The sequence below is a fragment of the Thunnus maccoyii genome, chromosome 8 (assembly GCF_910596095.1).
Source record: "Thunnus maccoyii chromosome 8, fThuMac1.1, whole genome shotgun sequence".
Lineage (NCBI taxonomy): Eukaryota > Metazoa > Chordata > Actinopteri > Scombriformes > Scombridae > Thunnus > Thunnus maccoyii.
In genome coordinates, this window is record NC_056540.1 from 15,596,847 (window position 1) to 15,618,473 (window position 21,627).

Sequence of the window (21,627 nt, forward strand, 5' to 3'; positions counted from 1 at the left end):
GTCATAATCTGTGGAGATTAGAGATCACAAGTAGACATTTGAGGTGTCACAGACCAAAAAGGTTGGAAACCACTGGTTTATGGTAGCCTGTAGCCCATGCTGGTGATATTTACAGATACTTTGATATGTATATATTTATTGATTGATTTTTAGGTATTGATGTACTCTTTGAATCTGGTCAATATCATCATATTTTGTGGTTTTTGGTATCCCTGCATTTCATCCATGTTCCCACTGCTTAAAAATGTATTTATATTATTATTAATCAAACGTTTATGTAATGTGTATGTTAATAAAGCAGTTACAGTATATGCACAGCACCAGTTTTATTTATGTAACAGAGGCAGGTTAATGTGATATCTGAAGTAAAGTCACAATACAATTTTTTTTTGTACAAGAAAGCTCATGTCTGCTTAAGTACACTTGGATTATCTTCAGTAGGACAATTTAACATTCCTCCTTATAAATTAGAGAATTCATTTAAATAAAATGGTGAGGCATGCATGGACAAAGATAAATCCTTTTAATCTGTCTCCCACATCAGCCAAGTAATAAACTATTATTGAGATTTTGTTTCCATTCTGCTGCAGCTTTTCTCTGGGCTTTAAAACAGTCCGACAAGGCAATACATGATGCTTTCAAAGTCCAGGAGAAAATGTTAAGGTCAAAGTTTAATCACACATCTTTCTACAAATATTTATACCACATATCAAATATCACAATTTCACATTAATGGAGTTTCTCAAAGCCAAAAGAAGAGTTTATGGAAAAAAAAGCTCCAGTTTACACAAGATCTACAAATGTGCGAAAAGATAAACAGGGTAACAGTTCACAGTTTTACAAACAAACAAAAAAAGACCACATAATTTCTCAAAAATCCAGACACATTTATATATGAACCTGAAGAAACATGAAAAAGGTTTGAAACAACAATATAAAAACATTATGTATAGATTAGTAAAGTCAGTAACCATGGCTTAAATTGCTGAGTGTAGTGTGTTGTTTTATATTCTATATTATAGAGATGCTCTGATGAGGCACTTAACTCTTGAAATACAGCATATGTAGGAATAGACTTACAACCAACTTAAGATATCAAGAGTAAACTGATAAAACACTATTAATACTTTGTCTCTGTCTGTCTCTATACTATAAGCTGTCCAGTAAAGGTTTAAAATTCTCAAAAATACAAAACCCAAAGCTAATAATACTCTGCTGGCCCCAAATTTGTTTGATCACGCTGCATAAGTGTGTGTATTTACATTAAAAAAGACAATATCCCATACCCTGAGTAACTTATGATAAGTTTGGTCATGTGTCAAGGATTGAAGTAGCTATGTGCCAGCTAGTCACAAAACACCATGCTGAAGTCAACTCCGCACCACATGAACTTTCATTGTGTTGCCTACAGGAAGTTGAGTTTGTCTGAGGTGTAAACATCATTATAATCTGAGTTTGAGCTGAGGGGAGGAGCAGAGGGAAAGTTTACTCCTTTCAGCTCAAACGTTGGTCCAGAGTCTGAGGAGAGACAATCGGAGCCCAGTGAGAAAGTTGGAGCTGCTCCCTGCCCTCCTGGAACTGCAACCTGGAGAGAGCAGTGAACAAAAAAAGGTGTGTTAATGAAACAGCTGAAATAAGTTTGATGAGTTAAATGAGTCTGCCCTTGAGGGACCAAAAATCATTCTTAGAATAAGGACTTTCTTGGGCTTTTAAGAGTATATGATTTTTGCCTGAAGACTTTTGATTTCATGCATTTTTAGGGAATTTTGTGTGTGTTTGCACCTCAGGCTGAGTCTTGTTCACATGGATATCCACTGGGTTGTACGCCTGTAAGGTAAAATAATGTATGCATTTTAAACAGTGCTGGAAAAATGAGGAAATTTAGCAAGAACGAAAAAGAGAAGCACAGGTACAGATCTATTCAGTTCAACTGAAGTCACATTTAATCCTTCTTTGCAGTCAAAAATACTGTCCGCATGTATTTTAAATGTATTGTTAACAGTTTTGTATCAAAAAGGTCTTTGAGGAAATATAAGAAATGCTCCTTTTTGTCTCAGCTGGCTGTGGGATGTGTTGGAGGCTTGTTTGACATTAGCTAGCAGGGTAGCAGTGTTACACCTTACTGAACAGAGACAAAGTAAACAAACTTCTGTAGCTACAAGTCATGGACAGACAGTTTGTCGCTAACAGGGATTTTAAAGAGCAAAGACAGAAACCAGCATCTAACTGGTCCAAAACATGGATGTTGCTCAATTATAACTCTTTCTTTGTATCATGAATTTCTAATCCATGAAGGTGTTATGTTTGTTAAACTTTCCTTGGGCCTAGAAAAGCAATTTTAAAATCTGTGATGTCCTCCCAGTGTAAAGTTTATGCGTTAAGCGGGAACTCGCAGATATATTGAGTGGGCTGCACAACGCAGAATCAAACCCAGAAGCTAGAAAACTTTTTTAGCTTACGTACCAAACAAGCAATTTACACTCAAATGAATAGGAGCCATGTTTGAGTCTGGTATACAGTTACTATACTACATGTCAAGAGTGACATTCACAGGTATTAACATGTTTAATGTGCTGCAGCTGTGCAACTAATTAGCTAACTAGCCAGCTAACTGATGATAGCGGTTCACTTTTCCCCAGTGAATGTTTGTTTAATGGCTCGTTCAACAAGCTGGACAGGATGTGTGTTCATGTTTGTAAGTTGGATAAGAAAGAGACTTTAGCAGGAAAACTCATGATCTTGTTGTTGAGTAGCAACAGTTTATCAAAATAAGGACTCCAGCTACATGGGCAAACAGAACAGTATTTAATCAAAGTAATGCAAAACTAGGCAGCACTATCATGAAATTAAACAATTTAAAATGTGCATTTATCCTTTTTGGTTTTAGATTTTTTTCTCAAAGGAGAACACGGGACAAGTGAATTACGGAGCAGATATGAATGCTGTAGTAGACAATAAAAAGACATTTGGACACAAACACGTACCGGGGGCCCAAGGGAGGTAGTTGGTTCTCTAGTAGGTTCTTGAGTGCCCAGAGCATTATAAGGCTGATGAGAGTAAGCTGGAGGAGGTGGTGCAGCAGAGTAACTTGGGCCTTCAGGTTGATTTCTACCCTGCATTTGGAACAAGGACACTTAAGTAAAAATAGCAACAAATATTGTAAACAATTTGAGTGAGTACTTACATGGTAATATGCAGCAGGTGCCGCTGCAGTTTGAGGAGTGGACTCCCTTTTCGCAGAGCTCTTTTTACAACAGCGCTTCTTCAAGCAGCAGCAGCAGCCGATCACAAGGATAATGCCGGCAATTAAAGCAACATAAACAAATGCAGGAGGAAAATCTGTGAGAGAAAAGAGATGTTGGAGGTTTATGTTGATGATCAGTAACAGTTTGTTCATACAGTTTTCCTCCCGTAAGAAAAAAATGCTCTCGCTCACCATCTTCTACTTTCACCTGCACAACAAGGACCAGGTTGCCCTCCTGGTCTCTGAACTCAAAGGCACCAGAGTCTGTGCTTTCCACAGGAGAAATCTCTATGCCTTCATTCACCTCCTGAAGTCTCCCTATTAAATTCAAAGATTCTGACATCGAGTCGTCTTCTTCAACCAGATTGCCAGCTCTCATCAGCATTATGCTCTTTTTCCTCCCTTTAGGAGTGAAGGCCATGTGCCACGGGGTAAAAGCCACAGGATATGTGATGTAGAGGTCCTCGTTCACCTTTGCATCATAGTATGTTTTGTGCTCTGTGTGTGATGAACAATACATTGTTTTAGAATATTTAATCAGATACATAGCAGTCTAAAAGGCTTGCAAGCATTTTTCTATCATTACCTTGTACTATGAGCCTTATCCTAGATTTCAGAGTCTTGTCTTTTTTCCTGAAGTTGTAGAAGCCGTTGTCTGCCTGAGTGAGTTTTGAAATCTCCCAGACATTACGCTTCACATGTCCTCTGCCTCCCGTATTGGTCTGAGGGTCTGTGCGATTCCACAGGACCCTTGACTGGTCCAGTCTGAAGATGGGAGTGAACTCCAAGAATTCAGCCTCTCTAGGAACATTGTGGGAGTACATATCCATGTAAGACCTCTTCACTTTTTCAGCACACTCTAAAAAACAAAAAAAACAAACAAAAAAAAACACATAGAGAAAAAAACAGGGTTGAATTATTCTCTTTAAGAATACTACAGGTTTTCTGGTTGAAAAAAGATTGTATTGTTTAATGTTCTCACCCAAAATTTTCACTTTGAGGATATCGAATATGCGTCCTATACTAAATGAGACCGAAAAAGTTCCATCATCTCTTTCTGTCAAATCTGTCAAAGTAAGTGACGTTCTGGAAACCCTGAGGCGTGGGTCCTTCGCCTGAATAGACGGACAACACAAATAAATATACTCAGGACAGAGAAATATACATTTAAGATAGTCCTGATTTGAACAGGAGCCAGACATTTGACATGTTTCAGATCCTACCTGGCATGCATACCACAGAAATATTGGTTAAAGTTATTTCATCACAAGCTGCTCACCTCCCCGTTTTCCATCATTATCTTCCGGGATCCCCCTTTACTCGGGGTGAAATACATCCGTTCAGGGTAAAAAGTTGGTACATAATCAAATGGTATGTATACATTTCTTCCATAGCACACCTCTTTCTTAATAACATCGTCTGAACCTTCAATCAGAAGGAAGTGAGGAAGAGATCCTGTAGGTTGAGGGAATATTAAGGTAAGACAAACAACTGGGAACACGCAAAAAAACTTTTAAAAAATATATATGAAACATAAAATAAAAATTGATGCTAAATATCTTTAAATCCACATACTCTAGGTGCATTTATTCTATGAATCTGTGCAAATGAGCTACTAACCTAAAGCGAAACAGGACAGTGTTAAGACTTTGAGTAACATGACCTGCAGAGAAGTAAAACAGTAGTTCAATGTTATTACGGCAACGACGCGTCTCACTGTTTCAGAGGACAAAATTGGACATCGAGTATAAGACACTAGACAGACAGGACTCACTGTGACAAGGCAGATTGCGCTTCTTCTTCTTCTTCTTCTTCTTCCTCTGGCAGGATTTTGGTAGTGTGGACGCTACTAGGATCATGTCTGCCCTCCGCAGGACAAAAATTTAACTGGCACAATCACAGAAAGATTTAATAGAGAATGACAAGACTCCTAGGTCTGACAATCTCATATAAAAAGTTTTTCTTTCTGTATATTTGCACCATTCTAGGAAAACATGTTTGACTGTTTCAGGATGTCCAGATTCACATAATCCAGTAGGAGGTTTTCCTATAATGTGCTGGTACTGATTTAACACACAGCATCAGAGCCTGTCTGCAAAATTTTATCAGAATCTCTTCTGGTTCCACCACAATAATTGCCTTTTTTAATCTGAGGATGAGGAGATAAATAGCACCTTCCTCTGGTCTCCTTTTCCCGTAATCCCTGCTATTCTCTTTCAACACCGTCCTTGATTTTTCCTCTAACTTCCACTCTTCTCAGGGATATATTTAGATCTTCTTTCTTCAGGATTGACTCTGCTATAGAATTGGCTGTTTTATTTCCCTCAACTCCAGTATTCCCAGGAACCCAGCAAAACTTGACTTCACAGCCAGTCCTCCCAATTCTAAACAAAACAGATAAGATCTCATTACTAAGGTCAGGTCCAGCTTTTGATTCACCTTCTCTTAAAGCCATCAGAGCAGCTGCTGAATCAGAATAAATGAGAACTTTGTTTGGTCTTACGTCCTCTGTCCACCACAAAGCCCAAAGAACTGCTAATAGTTATGTTGTGAAAACAGAGCTTCCATTTGTGGTCGATGCAAAGTCCAAGCTGAGCCACATACACCCCAAATCCTGCTTTCCCACACTTTGGGCCAATAGAACTGTCTGTGAAAATTTTCAAATAAGATCCCATTACTCTGTTAAGATAATGCTCTATTTTTGAAGCTATCACACTATTATCCTTTTCTTGTAAAAAGAAAAGTGAGACCAATGTCCAGCTCTTGCATTAGCCAAAAGGTACAAATAACCATCCCATGGGTTTTGCTATGTGTTCCTGCTCCATTCTCAGTTTCCTGACCCACTGATTTATACTGTTGAAAAATGGTGTTTTTGATTTTGACACCAGAGGCCCACGGCCCTTGCAAAAGACATCTAGCTGGGAGGGTTTGATTGGAGCCACTTAGTTTTCCCCAGTACTGCAGCAACATACAGTTTTTTTCCTTCGCTGGAGTTTGCACAGCACCTAGAACATTGGGCGAGGCTTCACACTTTCTTTGCATCATAACTGTGCCAAATGTGCACAAAATGCAGCGGTTCCCAACGAAGGCGATTCATCTGAGGGGACAAAAAATGATCTAAGGCATATACGGATGATAAATATTTCTCTAATACACAAAATGATATTCACTTTTCTGATATTTTGCCTTTATCTTGTGTAATACTTGATACTTTCAGCTCTTCAGATCATTAAAAATCCTTGAAATAAAACAATCCAAGAAGACATAATCACTCTTTGGTTGAAGTGTCATAATCTGTGATGATGGGGTCACAAGTAGATATTTAAGATGTAACAGGCCAAAAAAGTTGGAAACCACTGCTTTATGGTAGCCTATAGCCCTGGTGGTGATATTTAGAGACACTTTCATTTTTATCTATTTATTTACTTATTTTTAGCTATCTCTATGATTAATACTTTGAACCTGGTCAACTTCATATTTAATGTTTTTTTTGGGGTGGGGTTCCATTTTGGTAACCCTGCATTGTATCCATGTCCTCACGGCTTAAAATATGCTTATATTTGTATTATTCAAACACAATTATGGAGTGTATATTTTAATTAAGCAGTTACAGTATATGCACAGAACCAGTTTTACTTATGTAACAGAGACAGTTTAATGTAATATCAGGAGTAAAGTCACAATACAAACATTTTTTGTACAAGAAAGCTCATGACTGCTTAAATACATTTAGATTATTGTAGGACAACTAAAACCGCAAAGTTCCTCCTTATAATTTAGAGGATTCATTTAAATAAAATGGTGAGACATGCATGGACAAAGATAAATCCTTTTAATCTGTCTCCCACATCAGCCAAGTAATAAACTATTATTGAGATTTTGTTTCCATTCTGCTGTAGCTTTTCTCTGGGCTTTAAAACAGTCCGACAAGGCAATATATGATGCTTTCAAAGTCCAGGAGAAAATGTTAAGGTCAAAGTTTAATCACACATCTTTCCGCAAACATTTATACCACATATCAAATATCACAATTTTACATTAATGGAGTTTCTCAAAGCCAAAAGAAGAGTTTATGGAAAAAATAGCTCCAGCTTACACAAGATCTACAAATGTGTGAAAAGACAAACAGAGTAACACTTTACAGTTTTACAAACAAACAAAAAAAGACCACATCATTTCTCAAAAATCCAGACACATTTATATATGAACCTGAAGAAACATGAAAAAGGTTTGAAACAACAATATAAAAACATTATGTATAGATTAGTAAAGTCAGTAACCATGGCTTAAATTGCTGAGTGTAGTGTGTTGTTTTATATTCTATATTATAGAGATGCTCTGATGAGGCACTTAACTCTTGAAATACAGCATATGTAGGAATAGACCTTAATTGATAAATGTCTTGTTTTTAGACTCCACTGCTTCACACTCAACTGCAGCCTTGCAACCAACTTAAGATATCAAGAGTAAACTGATAAAACACTATTAATACTTTGTCTCTGTCTGTCTCTATACTATAAGCTGTCCAGTAAAGGTTTAAAATTCTCAAAAATACAAAACCCAAAGCTAATAATACTCTGCTGGCCCCAAATTTGTTTGATCACGCTGCATCTGTGTGTGTATTTACATTAAAAAAGACAATATCCCATACCCTGAGTAACTTATGATAAGTTTGGTCATGTGTCAAGGATTGAAGTAGCTATGTGCCACCTAGTCACAAAACACCATGCTGAAGTCAACTCTGCACCACATGAGCTTGTTGTGTTGCCTACAGGAAGTTGAGTTGGTCTGAGGTGTAAACATCATTATAATCTGAGTTTGAGCTGAGGGGAGGAGCAGAGGGAAAGTTTACTCCTTTCAGCTCAAACGTTGGTCCAGAGTCTGAGGAGAGACAATCGGAGCCCAGTGAGAAAGTTGGAGCTGCTCCTTGCCCTCCTGGAACTGCAACCTGGAGAGAGCAGTGAATAAAAAAAGGTGTGTTAATGAAACAGCTGAAATAAGTTTGATGAGTTAAATGAGTCTGCCCTTGAGGGACCAAAAATCATTCTTAGAATAAGGACTTTCAAGAGTATATGATTTTTGCCTGAAGACTTTTGAGGAATTTCATGTGTGTTTGCACCTCAGGCTGAGTCGGGTTCACATGGATATCCACTGGGTTGTACGCCTGTAAGGTAAAATAATGTATGCATGTTAGATAGTGCTGGACAAATGAGGAAATTTAGCAAGAACGAAAAAGAGAAGCACAGGTACAGATCTATTCAGTTCAACTGAAATCACATTTAATCCTTCTTTGCAGTCAAAAGTACTGTCTGCATGTATTTTAAATGTATTGTTAACAGTTTTGTATCAAAAAGGTCTTTGAGGAAATATAAGAAATGCTCCTTTTTGTCTCAGCTGGCTGTGGGATGTGTTGGAGGCTTGTTTGACATTAGCTAGCAGGGTAGCAGTGTTACACCTTACTGAACAGAGACAAAGTAAACAAACTTCTGTAGCTACAAGTCATGGACAGACAGTTTGTCGCTAACAGGGATTTTAAAGAGCAAAGACAGAAACCAGCATCTAACTGGTCCAAAACATGGATGTTGCTCAATTATAACTCTTTCTTTGTATCATGAATTTCTAATCCATGAAGGTGTTATGTTTGTTAAACTTTCCTTGGGCCTAGAAAAGCAATTTTAAAATCTGTGATGTCCTCCCAGTGTAAAGTTTATGCGTTAAGCGGGAACTTGTGGATATATTGAGCGGGCTGCACAACGCAGAATCAAACCCAGAAGCTAGAAAACTTTTTTAGCTTACGTACCAAACAAGCAATTTACATTCAAATGAATAGGAGCCATGTTTGAGTCTGGTATACAGTTACTATACTACATGTCAAGAGTGACATTCACAGGTATGTTAACATGTTTAATGTGCTGCAGCTGTGCAACTAATTAGCTAACTAGCCAGCTAACTGATGATAGCGGTTCACTTTTCCCCAGTGAATGTTTGTTTGATGGCTCGTTCAACAAGCTGGACAAGATGTGTGTTCATGTTTGTAAGTTGGATAAGAAAGAGACTTTAGCAGGAAAGCTCATGATGTTATTGTTGTGTAGCAACAGTTAATCAAAATAAGGACTCCAGCTACATGGGCAAACAGAACAGTATTTAATCAAAGTAATGCAAAACTAGGCAGCACTATCATGAAATTAAACAATTTAAAATATGCATTTATCCTTTTTGGTTTCAGATTTTTTTCTCAAAGGAGAACACGGGACAAGTGAATTACGGAGCAGATATGAATGCTGTAGTAGACAATAAAAAGACACTTGGACACAAACACGTACCGGGGGCCCAAGGGAGGTAGTTGGTTCTCTAGTAGGTTCTTGAGTGCCCAGAGGATTATAAGGCTGATGAGAGTAAGCTGGAGGAGGTGGTGCAGCAGAGTAACTTGGGCCTTCAGGTTGATTTCTACCCTGCATTTGGAACGAGGACACTTAAGTAAAAATAGCAACAAATATTGTAAACAATTTGAGTGAGTACTTACATGGTAATATGCAGCAGGTGCCGCTGCAGTTTGAGGAGTGGACTCCCTTTTCGCAGAGCTCGTTTTATAAGTGCGCTTCCTCAAGCAGCAGCAGCAGCAGCAGCAGCCGATCACAAGGATAATGCCGAAAGCTATAAGAGCATAAACATATGCAGGAGGAAAATCTGTGAGACAAAAGAGATGTTGGAGGTTTATGTTGATGATCAGTAACAGTTTGTTCATACAGTTTTCCTCCCGTAAGAAAAAAATGCTGTCGCTCACCATCTTCTACTTTCACCTGCACAACAAGGGCCAGGTTGCCCTCCTGGTCTCTGAACTCAAAGGCACCAGAGTCTGTGCTTTCCACAGGATCAATAAATAATGCTGTCTTCATCTTGTAAATTCTCCACCTTAGAGTAAAAGATTCTGACATCGAGTCATCTTCTTCAACCAGATTGCCAGCTCTCATCAGCATTATGCTCTTTTTCTCCCCTTTAGGAGTGAAGGCCATGTGCCACGGGGTAAAAGCCACAGGATATGTGATGCGGAGTTCCTCGTTCACCTTTGCATCATAGTATGTTTTGTGCTCTGTGTGTGATGAACAATACATTGTTTTAGAATATTTAATCAGATACATAGCAGTCTAAAAGGTTTGCAAACATATTTCTATCATTACCTTGTACTATGAGCTTTATCCTAGATTTCAGAGTCTTGTCTTTTTTCCTGAAGTTGTAGAAGCCGTTGTCTGTCTGAGTGAGTTCGGAAATCTCCCAGACATTACGCTTCACATGTCCTCTGCCTCCCGTATTGGTCTGAGGGTCTGTGCGATTCCACAGGACCCTTGGCTGGTCCAGTCTGAAGATGGGAGTGAACTCCAAGAATTCAGCCCCTCTAGGAACATTGTGGGAGTACCTACCGTTGTAAGACCTCACCACTTGTTCAGCACACTCTAAAAAAACACATAAAGAAAAAAACAGGGTTGAATTATTCTCTTTAAGAATGCTACAGGTTTTCTGGTGGAAAACATAGTATTGTGTAATGTTCTCACCTGTAATTTCCAGTTCGATGACATCATGTAGTCTGTTGCCATCAACTGAGATCGAAAAAGTTCCTTCATCTCTTTCTGTCAAATGTTCCAAAGTAACTGAATTCAAAGAAACCTTCAAGCGTGGGTCTTTTGCCTGAATAGTATGAACAACATAAATAAATGAGAGAGATACGTTTAAGATAGTCCTGATTTGAACAGGAGCCAGACATTTGACATGTTTCAAATCCCACCTGGCATGGATACCACAGAAATATTGGTTATTGCACCACAAGCTGCTCACCTCCCCGTTTTCCATCACTAGCTTCCTGGATCCCCCTGTCTTACTCGGAGTGAAATATATCTGTCCACGGAAACCAGGTGGTGTATATTCAAATGGGAAGCGAAAATCTCTGCCATAGCACCGCTTATGGTCATATTCAGTATAGTCATGGTCATTTATGGATGAACCTTCAATTAGAAAGAAATGAAGAAGAGATACTGTAGATGCAGAGCATATTAAAGTAAGACAATAAACATCTGAAAACATGCAAAACATATCAAATGGGCCTGGCTGTCTAACTATAATGTTGCTTTGGGTATAAAAATGTAGCAGATCAGATAAGGCCATGAAGATGACAAAATGCTACAATGAGTGTTCAGCACATCCGACTCAAAGCAGATGTGGTGCAAATGTGGAATTTGCTGGAGGCTCAGATGACTCATTTAAGGTATAATGTTGATATCCAAGGTGACATCCCAGTATTACAAATCTAGTTTGTTGTTTGCCTTTAACTTACATCCATGAACAAAACAAAAACAAAACAGCAGCTACACATACATGGGAACTGACCTTATTATTACACAAATAAGTGAATTCATGAATAAAAGGGTAAAATACATTGATAAATGAATGAAATCCAAGTGAAGAAATAAATAATATTGCACAAAGGTGACAAATATATATATAAAAATGTACAATTAGTGTAATGAATTTAATTTAATTAAAACAGTTAATCGTGAGGCGATTGTAAAATATGAAGTGAATAATGTGCAATTAATTAATTACACATTTATAGATTTAAATCGCAGTGTCTTTGTGGATATTTATCGATTTCCTCCTCTATAGACTATATTTGCTGTAATTTCCACATTAAATCTATTGTTTAGTGGGACGCGTTATGGTCAAATGCAGCAAAGTAAGTCTAAAAATAGAAAGTATGGACAGTGTTAATCTCCTGTTTTCTGTTCGATTTGATCTGATAGCAGATGTTAACCAGAACCCAACTATTCACATTTAACTTCACAAGCAGCAAACACATGGACTGCAGCTGCGTCAGAACAGCTCGCATGTTTTTACACGCACACAAGTTTGTATTTGTGCGAGTTGAATGTAAACAAGATCCACAGTATTTGGACACGAGCCCTCGCTAAGTGACTTCCCGGTAGTAAAAACAAAAACAACGGGGAAAAAAGTGAAATTGTGCAAATGAGCTACTCACCTAAGGCGAAACAGGACAGTGTTAAGATTGTCAGTAACATGACCTGCGGAAAAATCAACACTAGTTCACTGTTATTACGGCAACGACGTGTCTCACGTCTCAGAGGACAGAGGTGGGCACAGAGCTCAAGACATCAAACGGATATAACTGACTGGTAAAGGACGAAGCTTTTTTCCTCTGGTGTTTCGGTGTTTGCACAACACCCACAACAACGGGCGTGGCTTCACATCTTCTGTGCGTCATAACTGCGCCAAATGTGCGCAAACTGCACATTCCCAACCAAAGTGATTCACCTGAGAGGTGTCAAATTGATTTAAGGCATATAAGGACAATAAACTTTTCTGTATCACACAAAATGATATTCATTTTTTCTAATTTGTTTGCCTTTTCCTTGTGTAATACTGGATACTTTCACTTCTTCAGACCACTAAAAATCCTTCAAATAAAACAATCCAAGAAGTCAAAATCAGTCTGGTTCAACTGTCATAATCTGTGATGATTAGAGATCACAAGTAGACATTTAAGGTGTCACAGGCCAAAAAGGCTGGAAACCACTGGTTTATGTTAGCCTATAGCCCATGCTGGTTATATTTACAGACAGTTTTATTTTTATTTATCAATTTATTTATTTTTAGTTATCTTTATGATGTATTCATTGAACCTGGTCAATATCATCATATTTTATGTTTTTTTTCCTTTGGTGACCCTGAATTACATCCATGTTCCCACTGCTTAAAAATGTATTTATAGCCTATTGTTATTGATTAAACACATTTATGCAGTGTATATTTTAATAAACCAGTTACAGTATATGCACAGCACCAGTTTTATTCATGCAACAGAGGCACTTTAATGTAATATCGGAAGTAAAGATACAATTTATTTTTTTTTTATAAAGGAAAGCTCATGACCGCTTAAGCACACTTGGATTATTTTCAGTGCGACAATTTAAACTGCAAAATTCCTCCTTAAATATCACAGGATCAATTTAAATAAAATTGTCCAGTTCACAGATATCAATGCACATAGTTGAAATTTATAATGTTCAACCTTTCACTGACCTTTCGGAAAGTTGTTGTCTGATGGTAGGCCAAGTCATATTCTGGAAACATATTACATTCAGTGTCTGGCGAGCATCGACCTGCTGCTGTTGTTTACTCTGAGCGCATAAAGTCAGTTTCCTCGCTCTCTCCGCAGAAAACCATTTTTTATAAGATATCATATATTTTCTTGTTTTTGTAAATTCCAAGGTACATTTTAAATTTAATCTTGGCGCACACCAAGAATAACCCACTTTGCGTCTGTGCACTCTCTTGCGCTAATTGCGTATATTTACGCAGACGCTGGGGAAAATAACGCGACGTGTGACGCAGCTGTCGCAGGAGCTGCCGAGAATACAACCTAGCCATCGCCATAAATAAAATACAAGGCCAAATGCTCATGCGCGCTCTGCAAAGGACGCTGTTATCCTCCTGTCCTCATTCACAGAAACATTTGTAAACATCTAGCGGCGGACTTATTTTCACATCCTGCAGGTGAGTTTAGACTATAGACTGTGATACATTTGTACATTATCATTAACTGACGGTCGAATGGGCGTTAATGTCGCGCAGTAAATGCTCCCCAGTGGATGGGAAACATGCTGGACACCTGAATGGACATGTCTTCAAAGAGCAGACAAGGCGTCATGGATCAGACTAGTATTGAGTATTGATGTCCTGTAGATGTATGCATCTGCAGAAACACAGTTGTCTCGGAGCTCCCGCTTGTGTAGCTGTTGATTGATGATCGCATGACTCGCTGGCTTGTTTTCAGAGGAGCATGGGCATGAATGACAATCATGTTTGCATCTCTGTCCACTATAAGAAACAATCCGGTCTGTCTTTACGGGAGAAGATGTCCTCTTGTGCTCTACTCGCTGCCCTTTTCAGCCTCCCTCTTGCTTTGGGTAAGTTCTTGAATAAAATTTTGGCACCACTTTCTAATTAGACACCAGTGGCAGAACTCCTTTAAGTAAAAGCCAGGCATACACGCACACACACACACACACACACACACACACACATACAGTGTAAAAAAACCCTTAAAAGTAAGAGTGTGGCTTAAACCGTCAAGAGACATAGACTGATCCCTGTCTCTATAATGTTTCTGCAATTAAAATAAGTAAATTACATTCTGCCACTGTAAGACACTGTTCATAAAGTATTTATCAGTTGTAACTAATGGCTAAAATAATTGTTGTTTATTTATTTGTAAGCCGTTTCTAAGAACAATATTTATAGGTTGTGAAAATCCCTTTGATTGTTTTTTTTCCTTTCTATGTGGTAATAATGCACTTATTCAAGTTGACAGACAGTTATACATGTCAATAGAGTCATTAATAGAGTTACAGGTTTCCACAGCCCAAGTTAGTAAATTATGTGCAATAATAAATGCAAATGCAATTCTAACAGTCATTAATAGATGGTTCTTAACATTATCTATCGACTGCAGCTTTAAATTAGTTGCTAATAAATTGTCTAATAAAAGACTCTTTTGAGGTCAGAGGTCAAAGAGTCCATTGTAGAGGTCTGCGAGCTAAACTAAAGAGCTAAAAAAGAAAAATCACATGTCATACTGAAGGAGGATAAACAATATGGAAAAAAACGCTGTTTTTACTAATGCCTTATAATTAATCAATAAAACATTATTAAGTAATAATAAAACTCAACTTTTAAACCATTTACAAAGGGTGATTAGAGTGTTATTCCACTATATGTGAGGTCTGTGTATTGTGTTGGAGAAGCACAATTATTTATGCAAAAATAAATAATCATATTTATTTTGTTCTCTCTCCATAGGTTGGGTCGTGCTGGGTGAGTCAGCAGCAATATCTCATCACATATCCTTCACATAAAAAAAAACAAAAACAAAAAAACAAAACATGTTCTGACAAAGAGGTTGCTGATTTTCTTTCCTACTTGGACAGGTGACAGAGAAGAAGCCCAGATGGTTTGTGCCGGGAAGGAATTCCGTCTGCCGGTGTACTCGATATCAAGAACTGTGACTTTTACGCCGAACCCTCCAGGAATGAGGCGTGTCCTGCTGGAAAAAACCATTGTGGGTGGAAGTGTGTCTGCGTGTTCATGCTTGTGTTTGTTCGTTGTGTGTACACATCGCCAAAACCTCATTTATTGTACGACTGCAGGTAAAGGACCCACGGTTCGAATGGACCAGAGATAAGATGCTAGTCCTGAAAGAAGTGACTCATGAAGATCAGGGACTTTACGCCATCAAACTGTCCTCTGGCTTCACCTACGAGACTGTACGTCTGACTGTTTCAGGTGGGATAGTTTCCTCTTTATTTGTGAAATCCACCGAGCATCACCTACCTCTTTAATTCAGTAAAAATCCTCCATTATAAGTAAAAGTAAATCCTACTTGAATAAAAGTACAGCAAAATTTACTTAAAGTATCAAAAGCAAAAGTGCTTGTTATGCAGTAAAATGGCCCCTGTTGTAACTGATGTGTTATTATATTTTGCATTGTTAAATTGTTAATATTGCATCTATGCATAAGCAGCAATTTACTGTTGTAGCTGGTCGTTTAACTACTTTATATACAGTTGTATATAATGTACAGTCTGCTGGTAAAGATGAAAAAATCTGCTACATCACTTTGTATTAATTTTTTGGACTTTGTTGTGTAATAGTGGATCGTTTTACCTCTGTGGGCCTTGAAAAGTTATTGAAATGAAACCATCTGGGAAGTTTAGAGGGGAAATCTCTTTTGGTGGAACTGCAATAACTCATTGATGTCTGAAATGTGACACACAGCTTCAAATGCATTGCCTTTTTGTAAGGCCTTGAGCCAAAAAGATGGAGGACCAGTGGTTTAATTTTTAACAATGCATTGTATATTTTCATTTCATAGGTTATTTACATGTATAGGCACCTGAGCAATGGAGGAAGTGGAGCAAATGCATCCCCATTATTCAATTAGGGGGAGCAAAGTTATGGTTTTTCCACCCCACTTTTTGTCTTTTTAAAAATATTTATCATCATACAGTCCCTGCAATCAGGTGATTATATTTAAGCAGCCTATATCAATGATCATTTTTCTATTTTCAGCAACTGCCAAAAACAAGTAATAAAAAAATCTGATGTTTTCGGACCACCCCGAAAGTTGGTTCAGTCCAACGTGTGGTGAGAAAGAGACAGACAGACAGAGCGGAGCTTTTCCTCACAGCACCAAAGTGTCTGAATTAACAAACAGTCAAATGTCCAGCGGTGGACAGTAACTTGTTCAGACTTCTGCAAAATACTCTGCTTTAGTTTCAGTTTTAGTCACTTTGAATGGAATTATTTTTAAATATGATGACACATCACTCGTAATGCGTGATGATCTCTCATCCGGCTGCTCTGCGCTGTGCTTTTATTATCATGATTATTCTCTCATTTTCTCATACAAGTTTACTCTAAGGGGCAGTAAGGTCTAGTCCTCAACTAAAATGGCCCTTTTAAGTCTTGAGCAGCAAAAATCACCTTCCGAATTGTGCATTAAAATAGTCCTTGATTTGAGATAATGTAGGTTACAATAATCTGCTTTTGAAGTTATGATTACATTCCTGTATAACATTACAACTACAATAGCAACCACGAGAACCTGTGTGTGGGATTAGATTTAGACAGTTGAGGTGAGGCCATTTCATTCATCAAATTGTTTTTACTTTGTTGCAATTGCTAGACTTTGAAGATGCCTTGTGAGTATTGAGATTAGCAGCCCTCAGGTTTAACATTGTTTAACCAGGTTTGATTATACAAATCATGTTGTGATGTGTTGTAAGACTATTTCATTTATATAAATTGTTTGTCCTTGTTTAACCTTGAATATGGCCTAGTAGCCTGCAACCTACTAACATTTTAGGCTACATAATGTTTTTATGAATATAATTTCAAATATGAAATAGCTTTTCTTCTAATAATCATTTCCTGTCCTCATCCACACAATTATACACTGTTATTGATGAATTCCTGGTTTTCATAGCCTCCTCAATCTGACTAATCTAGTCCAGTGCAGGTTGCTGTTTCTTGACTTAATCCAAGAGGTTAGATGGTGTAGAAATGAAGGGAATTTGTTTTCAACTTTCCAAGTTTTCTCCCTTATTTCAATACATAACCAGGCACCTATGGATACATGTTATACATTTTTTATGCGAAATCTTAAACTGAAAAGTAACAGCTGCCAAATAAGGCAGTGAAAACAAAAAGTAAATTTCCCTCTGAAATTTTGTGAAGTATAAGTATGTAATAGCATACAATTTAACTTCAAAACCGTACTTAAGTACTGTACTTGAGTAAATGTACTGCTGATCATCCTCTCTTTCTTTCATTCATCACCCCTTTCGTCTTGCTTCAGAATGCATTAAGTACTACCAGAGAAACTACGGGGACAACTTTGAGCACAACATTCCTGAAAATGCCTCCTTGCTCGAGTTTTCTCCCCGGGGATCTCCACCCGAGGCCATGCCAGTTGTGCTGTGGAACTGGACAGACCCTGACACCAGTGATATGGGCCGGGGGAGGCTGCTGCGGGGCAGGAAAGTCTGGGTGGCTGAGAGAGTGACGCAAGCGGACCAAGGCAACTACACCGTGAGAGATGGCAGAGGGAAGGTCTTGTCCCGTAGCACCCTCACTGTCCGCGGTGAGCAGAGAAAGAACACCAGAAGATTTTAAACTTTAGGATCCTGTCAACAATAATGATTATATTTTATCTTTCTCTCTCCATCTGATTCCCTCTCATACCTTCACCCCCCCCCCCCCCCGTTCACGATCCTGCATGTGGATGCAGGGCACGCCTTCAATGTCACCCGCTTCACCAAGGAATCCCTAAACCTGCCCCTCTTTCTTCCTGTCCCTCATGCCAACCTTATTTTTACCCCCGCCCGACACCCTGACGAAACCTCCCTGGGCCCTTTCGACCCTAAGCCCCCCCGTGGCCCCGTGCAGCTGATCCGCGAGGGCCAGATAACAGACTATGACATGCGGTACAGGGGCCTCATCTCTCTGGGCAGAAATGGCTCCATCAATGAGGTCATCATAGTGAGACTGACCTCAAGGCACGATGGGGTGTATGAAATCAGAGATGGGGATGGCAACCTGGTGTCCTCCACCTTTTTGCAGGTGATCGGTGAGTGGCAGTTTTTTTTTTGTATCTGAATTGTTTGTTTCACCACAGTCACCATTCCCCCCGATGTCTGTTCCATCTCTGTGTCTCTAATCTCTCCAGAAAAGGGGGGTAGATGGCGAGCGCTTCTCAAGTCCATCACTGTCCCCTCCGGCATGTTTGTGTCGCTGGCTGGTTTCATCCTGTTCATGAAGCGCTACCCTAACTGCACCATTTCGCAGATCTTCGCTGGCTTCAGAGCAATCCGCACTCCACCAGCCAACCCTCCGAGGGTCAACATCCAGGTGAGGAAATCAGGAGAACCAGGTTATTGGCCCTGCTGGCTGAGATAGCTGTTCAGGTAGCAGAATTGATATATGGGATGTTCTTAAAATAAATCTGGTCTTGCCTTATTTTAGACACTAACCACCAAGTACTTTCCAAGAAATATAAAAAGCAAAGAATAAAAGCAAATCACTCACGCAAACACAAAATCAATATAAAACTGAATGCCAGTCCATTGAAAATCTTTCATAAATGTGCATAAATGTAGACCAAGGCCTCTATGGCTTTGGGGTTTTTTTTCCAAAATGCTGAGACATGCTGCAGACATACAACTAGAACATACAGGAGGTGAATTAAAGAAAAAAAAAAAGAATAAATGAGTAGAGAAACAGAACAAATTCAGATGCCTCCATACAGGACATGAGAGGGTCACTGAATAGTTTGATTAATATGACAATTATCTGAATTATATATTTTGGCCTTCGCAGTCACCAGATCTCAACTCAATTAAAAACCTATGGGGGATTTTGGAGCGACGGACAATAATGCAATTATGGTATGGTGTTCATCCCTCCAGTAGAGATCCAGAAACTTTTAGAATCAATGAGCATTGAAGCTATTCTTGTGGCTCACGGTGGCCTAACATCTTAATATGACACCACGTTTCTTTGTTTTCTCTCAATTTGTCATCTTGTGTGTCAGACAAGTATATTAATAGTGTAAATCAGTGGTGTTTGTTAAATTTTGGTATCACACCCAACATAAATCCTTAAAAAATCATGTATGTGAGTTAGTTTCACAATAATAATGTATCAAATGAGATGTGAATACAAAAGAAAAATAATGTTCTTTAGCAAGAGAAGGAAATCTGTGTGATTATAAATTATGTAGATGACTGCCTCATCAAACCAAGAGGCTTCACTGAGTTTTATGTGTCTGTGTGTGTTTGTGTTGCGTGCAGGACTACAGCCAGCCCTGCATTCAGCCCTCAGGCTTCAGTCACTCTCAGCAGCCTGGAACACCAAGGAAATGGATCCCGAGAGCCAGTCCAACCCATACTGTAAGGCTGATTTTGTTTCCCATCTTTCTTTAGTTGAAACTGTTAAATTGGTCTGTGCCTGTGTGAATGTATTATATGTAGAAATGTGCTGGTATTTGTATTTCCAGGGTTACGCCCCTGTTATCGCAGGAACTCCATCTCAGCTAACGCCTGCTCATGTGAGAGCTGAGAACCAGGAAGCACAGAGATCGGCAGCTGGGAGCTCCCCTAGTCATAATTTAACTACTGAGGTAACGCTATACTCTAGCTGTGAGTATTTGTGTGTCACAGACTAAAAAACTTTTGTTGTTTTTTTTTTAAAACATATGGCTTCATTCGTTCTTAGCAGGAAACATCTAATGAGGAAGAGAGGAAGATTTCCTTTTCGGTGCCCGGGGCTTCAGACTGTCTCCACTCCTCTGAGGACTGCGTTCAATTCCAAATCAAGAAGGATGGAGATAAAGAAAGGTGGAGCAAATCTGAAGAGTATTTTTCTGCACTGCCACTAGACACGGACACGTCTGAATCCTGCACTGTTTACACTTCGGAGAAACTGAACCACTTATAGAGCACAGAGATGTGGAGCTGAAATAAGGGACAAAGAAACAAAACATGCGGAGAAAGTTATGAAGGAAAAGAAAAGAAGGACCTTGCCTGTGCCTTTTGCATCTGAGCCTAGTATAAATGGTTTGACATCAATATTGCATGCCTTTTGTTAATGTAATTGTAATTTTTCTGCAGCATGAGTTGAGCATTAGCCTTCCTGTTGTCATATTTCCCATTTCTTGACACTGACTGATGGTGCTCCTGACGTCTCCTTTAGCCTCTGCTGTTACCTACCTCCAGACCCTCAGGACCAATGTAATATGCACTGTATATTTTTGCTGAGAGTGTGTGTATGTGTGTGTGTAACGTGATCTTTAGAGCTACACAGAAATGAGCGTTGTGATATGAAAGTTTGCAAAAGGGAACTTTGAACTACTGTACAGTAATGTAGAGTTAGATGAAGTGTTTTTCTCCATCCATCATGTTAACGACTCCTAACTGCAACAACAATTAATTGTCATGTTAAATGTATGTTCTGCAGTTTAATGTTTATTGCACTTAAATACTGTATTTACCCTTGAGGTAACTGTAGTCATAGTTTTGTGAAATGTAACAAGTTCCAACAAATATTGCATAAGTGTATTAATCCATGAATTTTGTGTTCAGAATCTTATTGCCAGATCTTTCTAGTGACAAGAATGATAGATGGACGTGTAATATTTTTGTAATATCAATTTGTTCAAGAGCATGTCATCTCTTAAACAATAAAATTTACTTTTAACTTTATCTTGATTTTCTCCAATAATGTCAATGTCAAATGGCTTGTTTTGTCTGAGTGGCAGTTCATATCCAAAGATATTCAGTTTGACCCTTGTGTATTTTTAAGATTGGTTTTACTTCCTCATTGTTTGGTGTCCCACAGACCCCTCTGTTCAATGTGAAAAATAACAGTAATAGCAATTGCAAAAGTAACTAATTGATCAGAATAAAATTAACAAGTCAGGAAGTCTTCGGGTGATAAAACAATGTTTGGTATATTTTTGAGCTGTTCAAGAGAGCCCAGGGTCTCCAGGAGCCCACACAGAACATTAGGGTTAAGTCAGTTTTAAAATTGAAAAATCCTCTGCTTCCAGCCTCTTAGATATGAATATTTTCTGGTTTCTTCTATGATCAAAAACAGAATATCTGTGGTTTGTGGACTGTTGGTCTGGAAAAACAACACGTTTTAGATTGCATCATGGGCTTTGAGAAACAGTGATTGACATTTTTCACCATTTTCTGACATTGTACAGACCAAAACAAATGGACAGATTAATCGATAATTGAAAAATAATCGTTAGT

General features: G+C 38.6%; 3 protein-coding genes across 5 annotated transcripts; 1 reads left to right on the top strand and 2 right to left on the bottom strand.

Annotated features, from left to right (window-relative positions):
* Positions 1–311: 311 nt before the first annotated feature.
* LOC121901945 lies at positions 312–5,043 on the bottom strand. Its single transcript, XM_042419049.1, has 10 exons — positions 5,019–5,043; positions 4,865–4,907; positions 4,524–4,699; positions 4,227–4,359; positions 3,831–4,103; positions 3,437–3,742; positions 3,185–3,339; positions 2,985–3,113; positions 1,783–1,827; positions 312–1,585 (listed from the first exon to the last, which is right to left on the bottom strand). The coding sequence occupies exons 2-10, from the start codon at positions 4,902–4,904 to the stop codon at positions 1,406–1,408; spliced, it is 1,437 nt and encodes a 478-aa protein (XP_042274983.1). The 5' UTR covers positions 4,905–4,907; positions 5,019–5,043; the 3' UTR covers positions 312–1,405.
* Positions 5,044–7,206: 2,163 nt separating this feature from the next.
* On the bottom strand, positions 7,207–12,587 carry LOC121901943. Of its 2 annotated transcripts, none has more exons than XM_042419048.1 (9): positions 12,273–12,587; positions 11,075–11,241; positions 10,795–10,927; positions 10,423–10,695; positions 10,029–10,334; positions 9,768–9,898; positions 9,568–9,696; positions 8,364–8,408; positions 7,207–8,192 (listed from the first exon to the last, which is right to left on the bottom strand). In XM_042419048.1, exons 1-9 carry the CDS (start codon positions 12,310–12,312, stop codon positions 8,013–8,015), a joined length of 1,404 nt encoding a protein of 467 aa, XP_042274982.1. In that variant the 5' UTR covers positions 12,313–12,587; the 3' UTR covers positions 7,207–8,012. The 2 variants fall into 2 exon arrangements, with proteins under 2 accessions (XP_042274982.1, XP_042274981.1); XM_042419047.1 differs by having other exon boundaries at positions 9,768–9,931; positions 12,273–12,586.
* Positions 12,588–13,351: 764 nt separating this feature from the next.
* On the top strand, positions 13,352–21,072 carry LOC121901942. Of its 2 annotated transcripts, none has more exons than XM_042419046.1 (11): positions 13,352–13,807; positions 14,139–14,220; positions 15,113–15,127; positions 15,241–15,371; positions 15,460–15,595; positions 17,670–17,954; positions 18,102–18,440; positions 18,540–18,721; positions 19,663–19,761; positions 19,869–19,991; positions 20,090–21,072. In XM_042419046.1, exons 2-11 carry the CDS (start codon positions 14,169–14,171, stop codon positions 20,306–20,308), a joined length of 1,581 nt encoding a protein of 526 aa, XP_042274980.1. In that variant the 5' UTR covers positions 13,352–13,807; positions 14,139–14,168; the 3' UTR covers positions 20,309–21,072. The 2 variants fall into 2 exon arrangements, with proteins under 2 accessions (XP_042274980.1, XP_042274979.1); XM_042419045.1 differs by having other exon boundaries at positions 13,353–13,807; positions 20,087–21,072.
* The last annotated feature ends 555 nt before the right edge of the window (positions 21,073–21,627 follow it).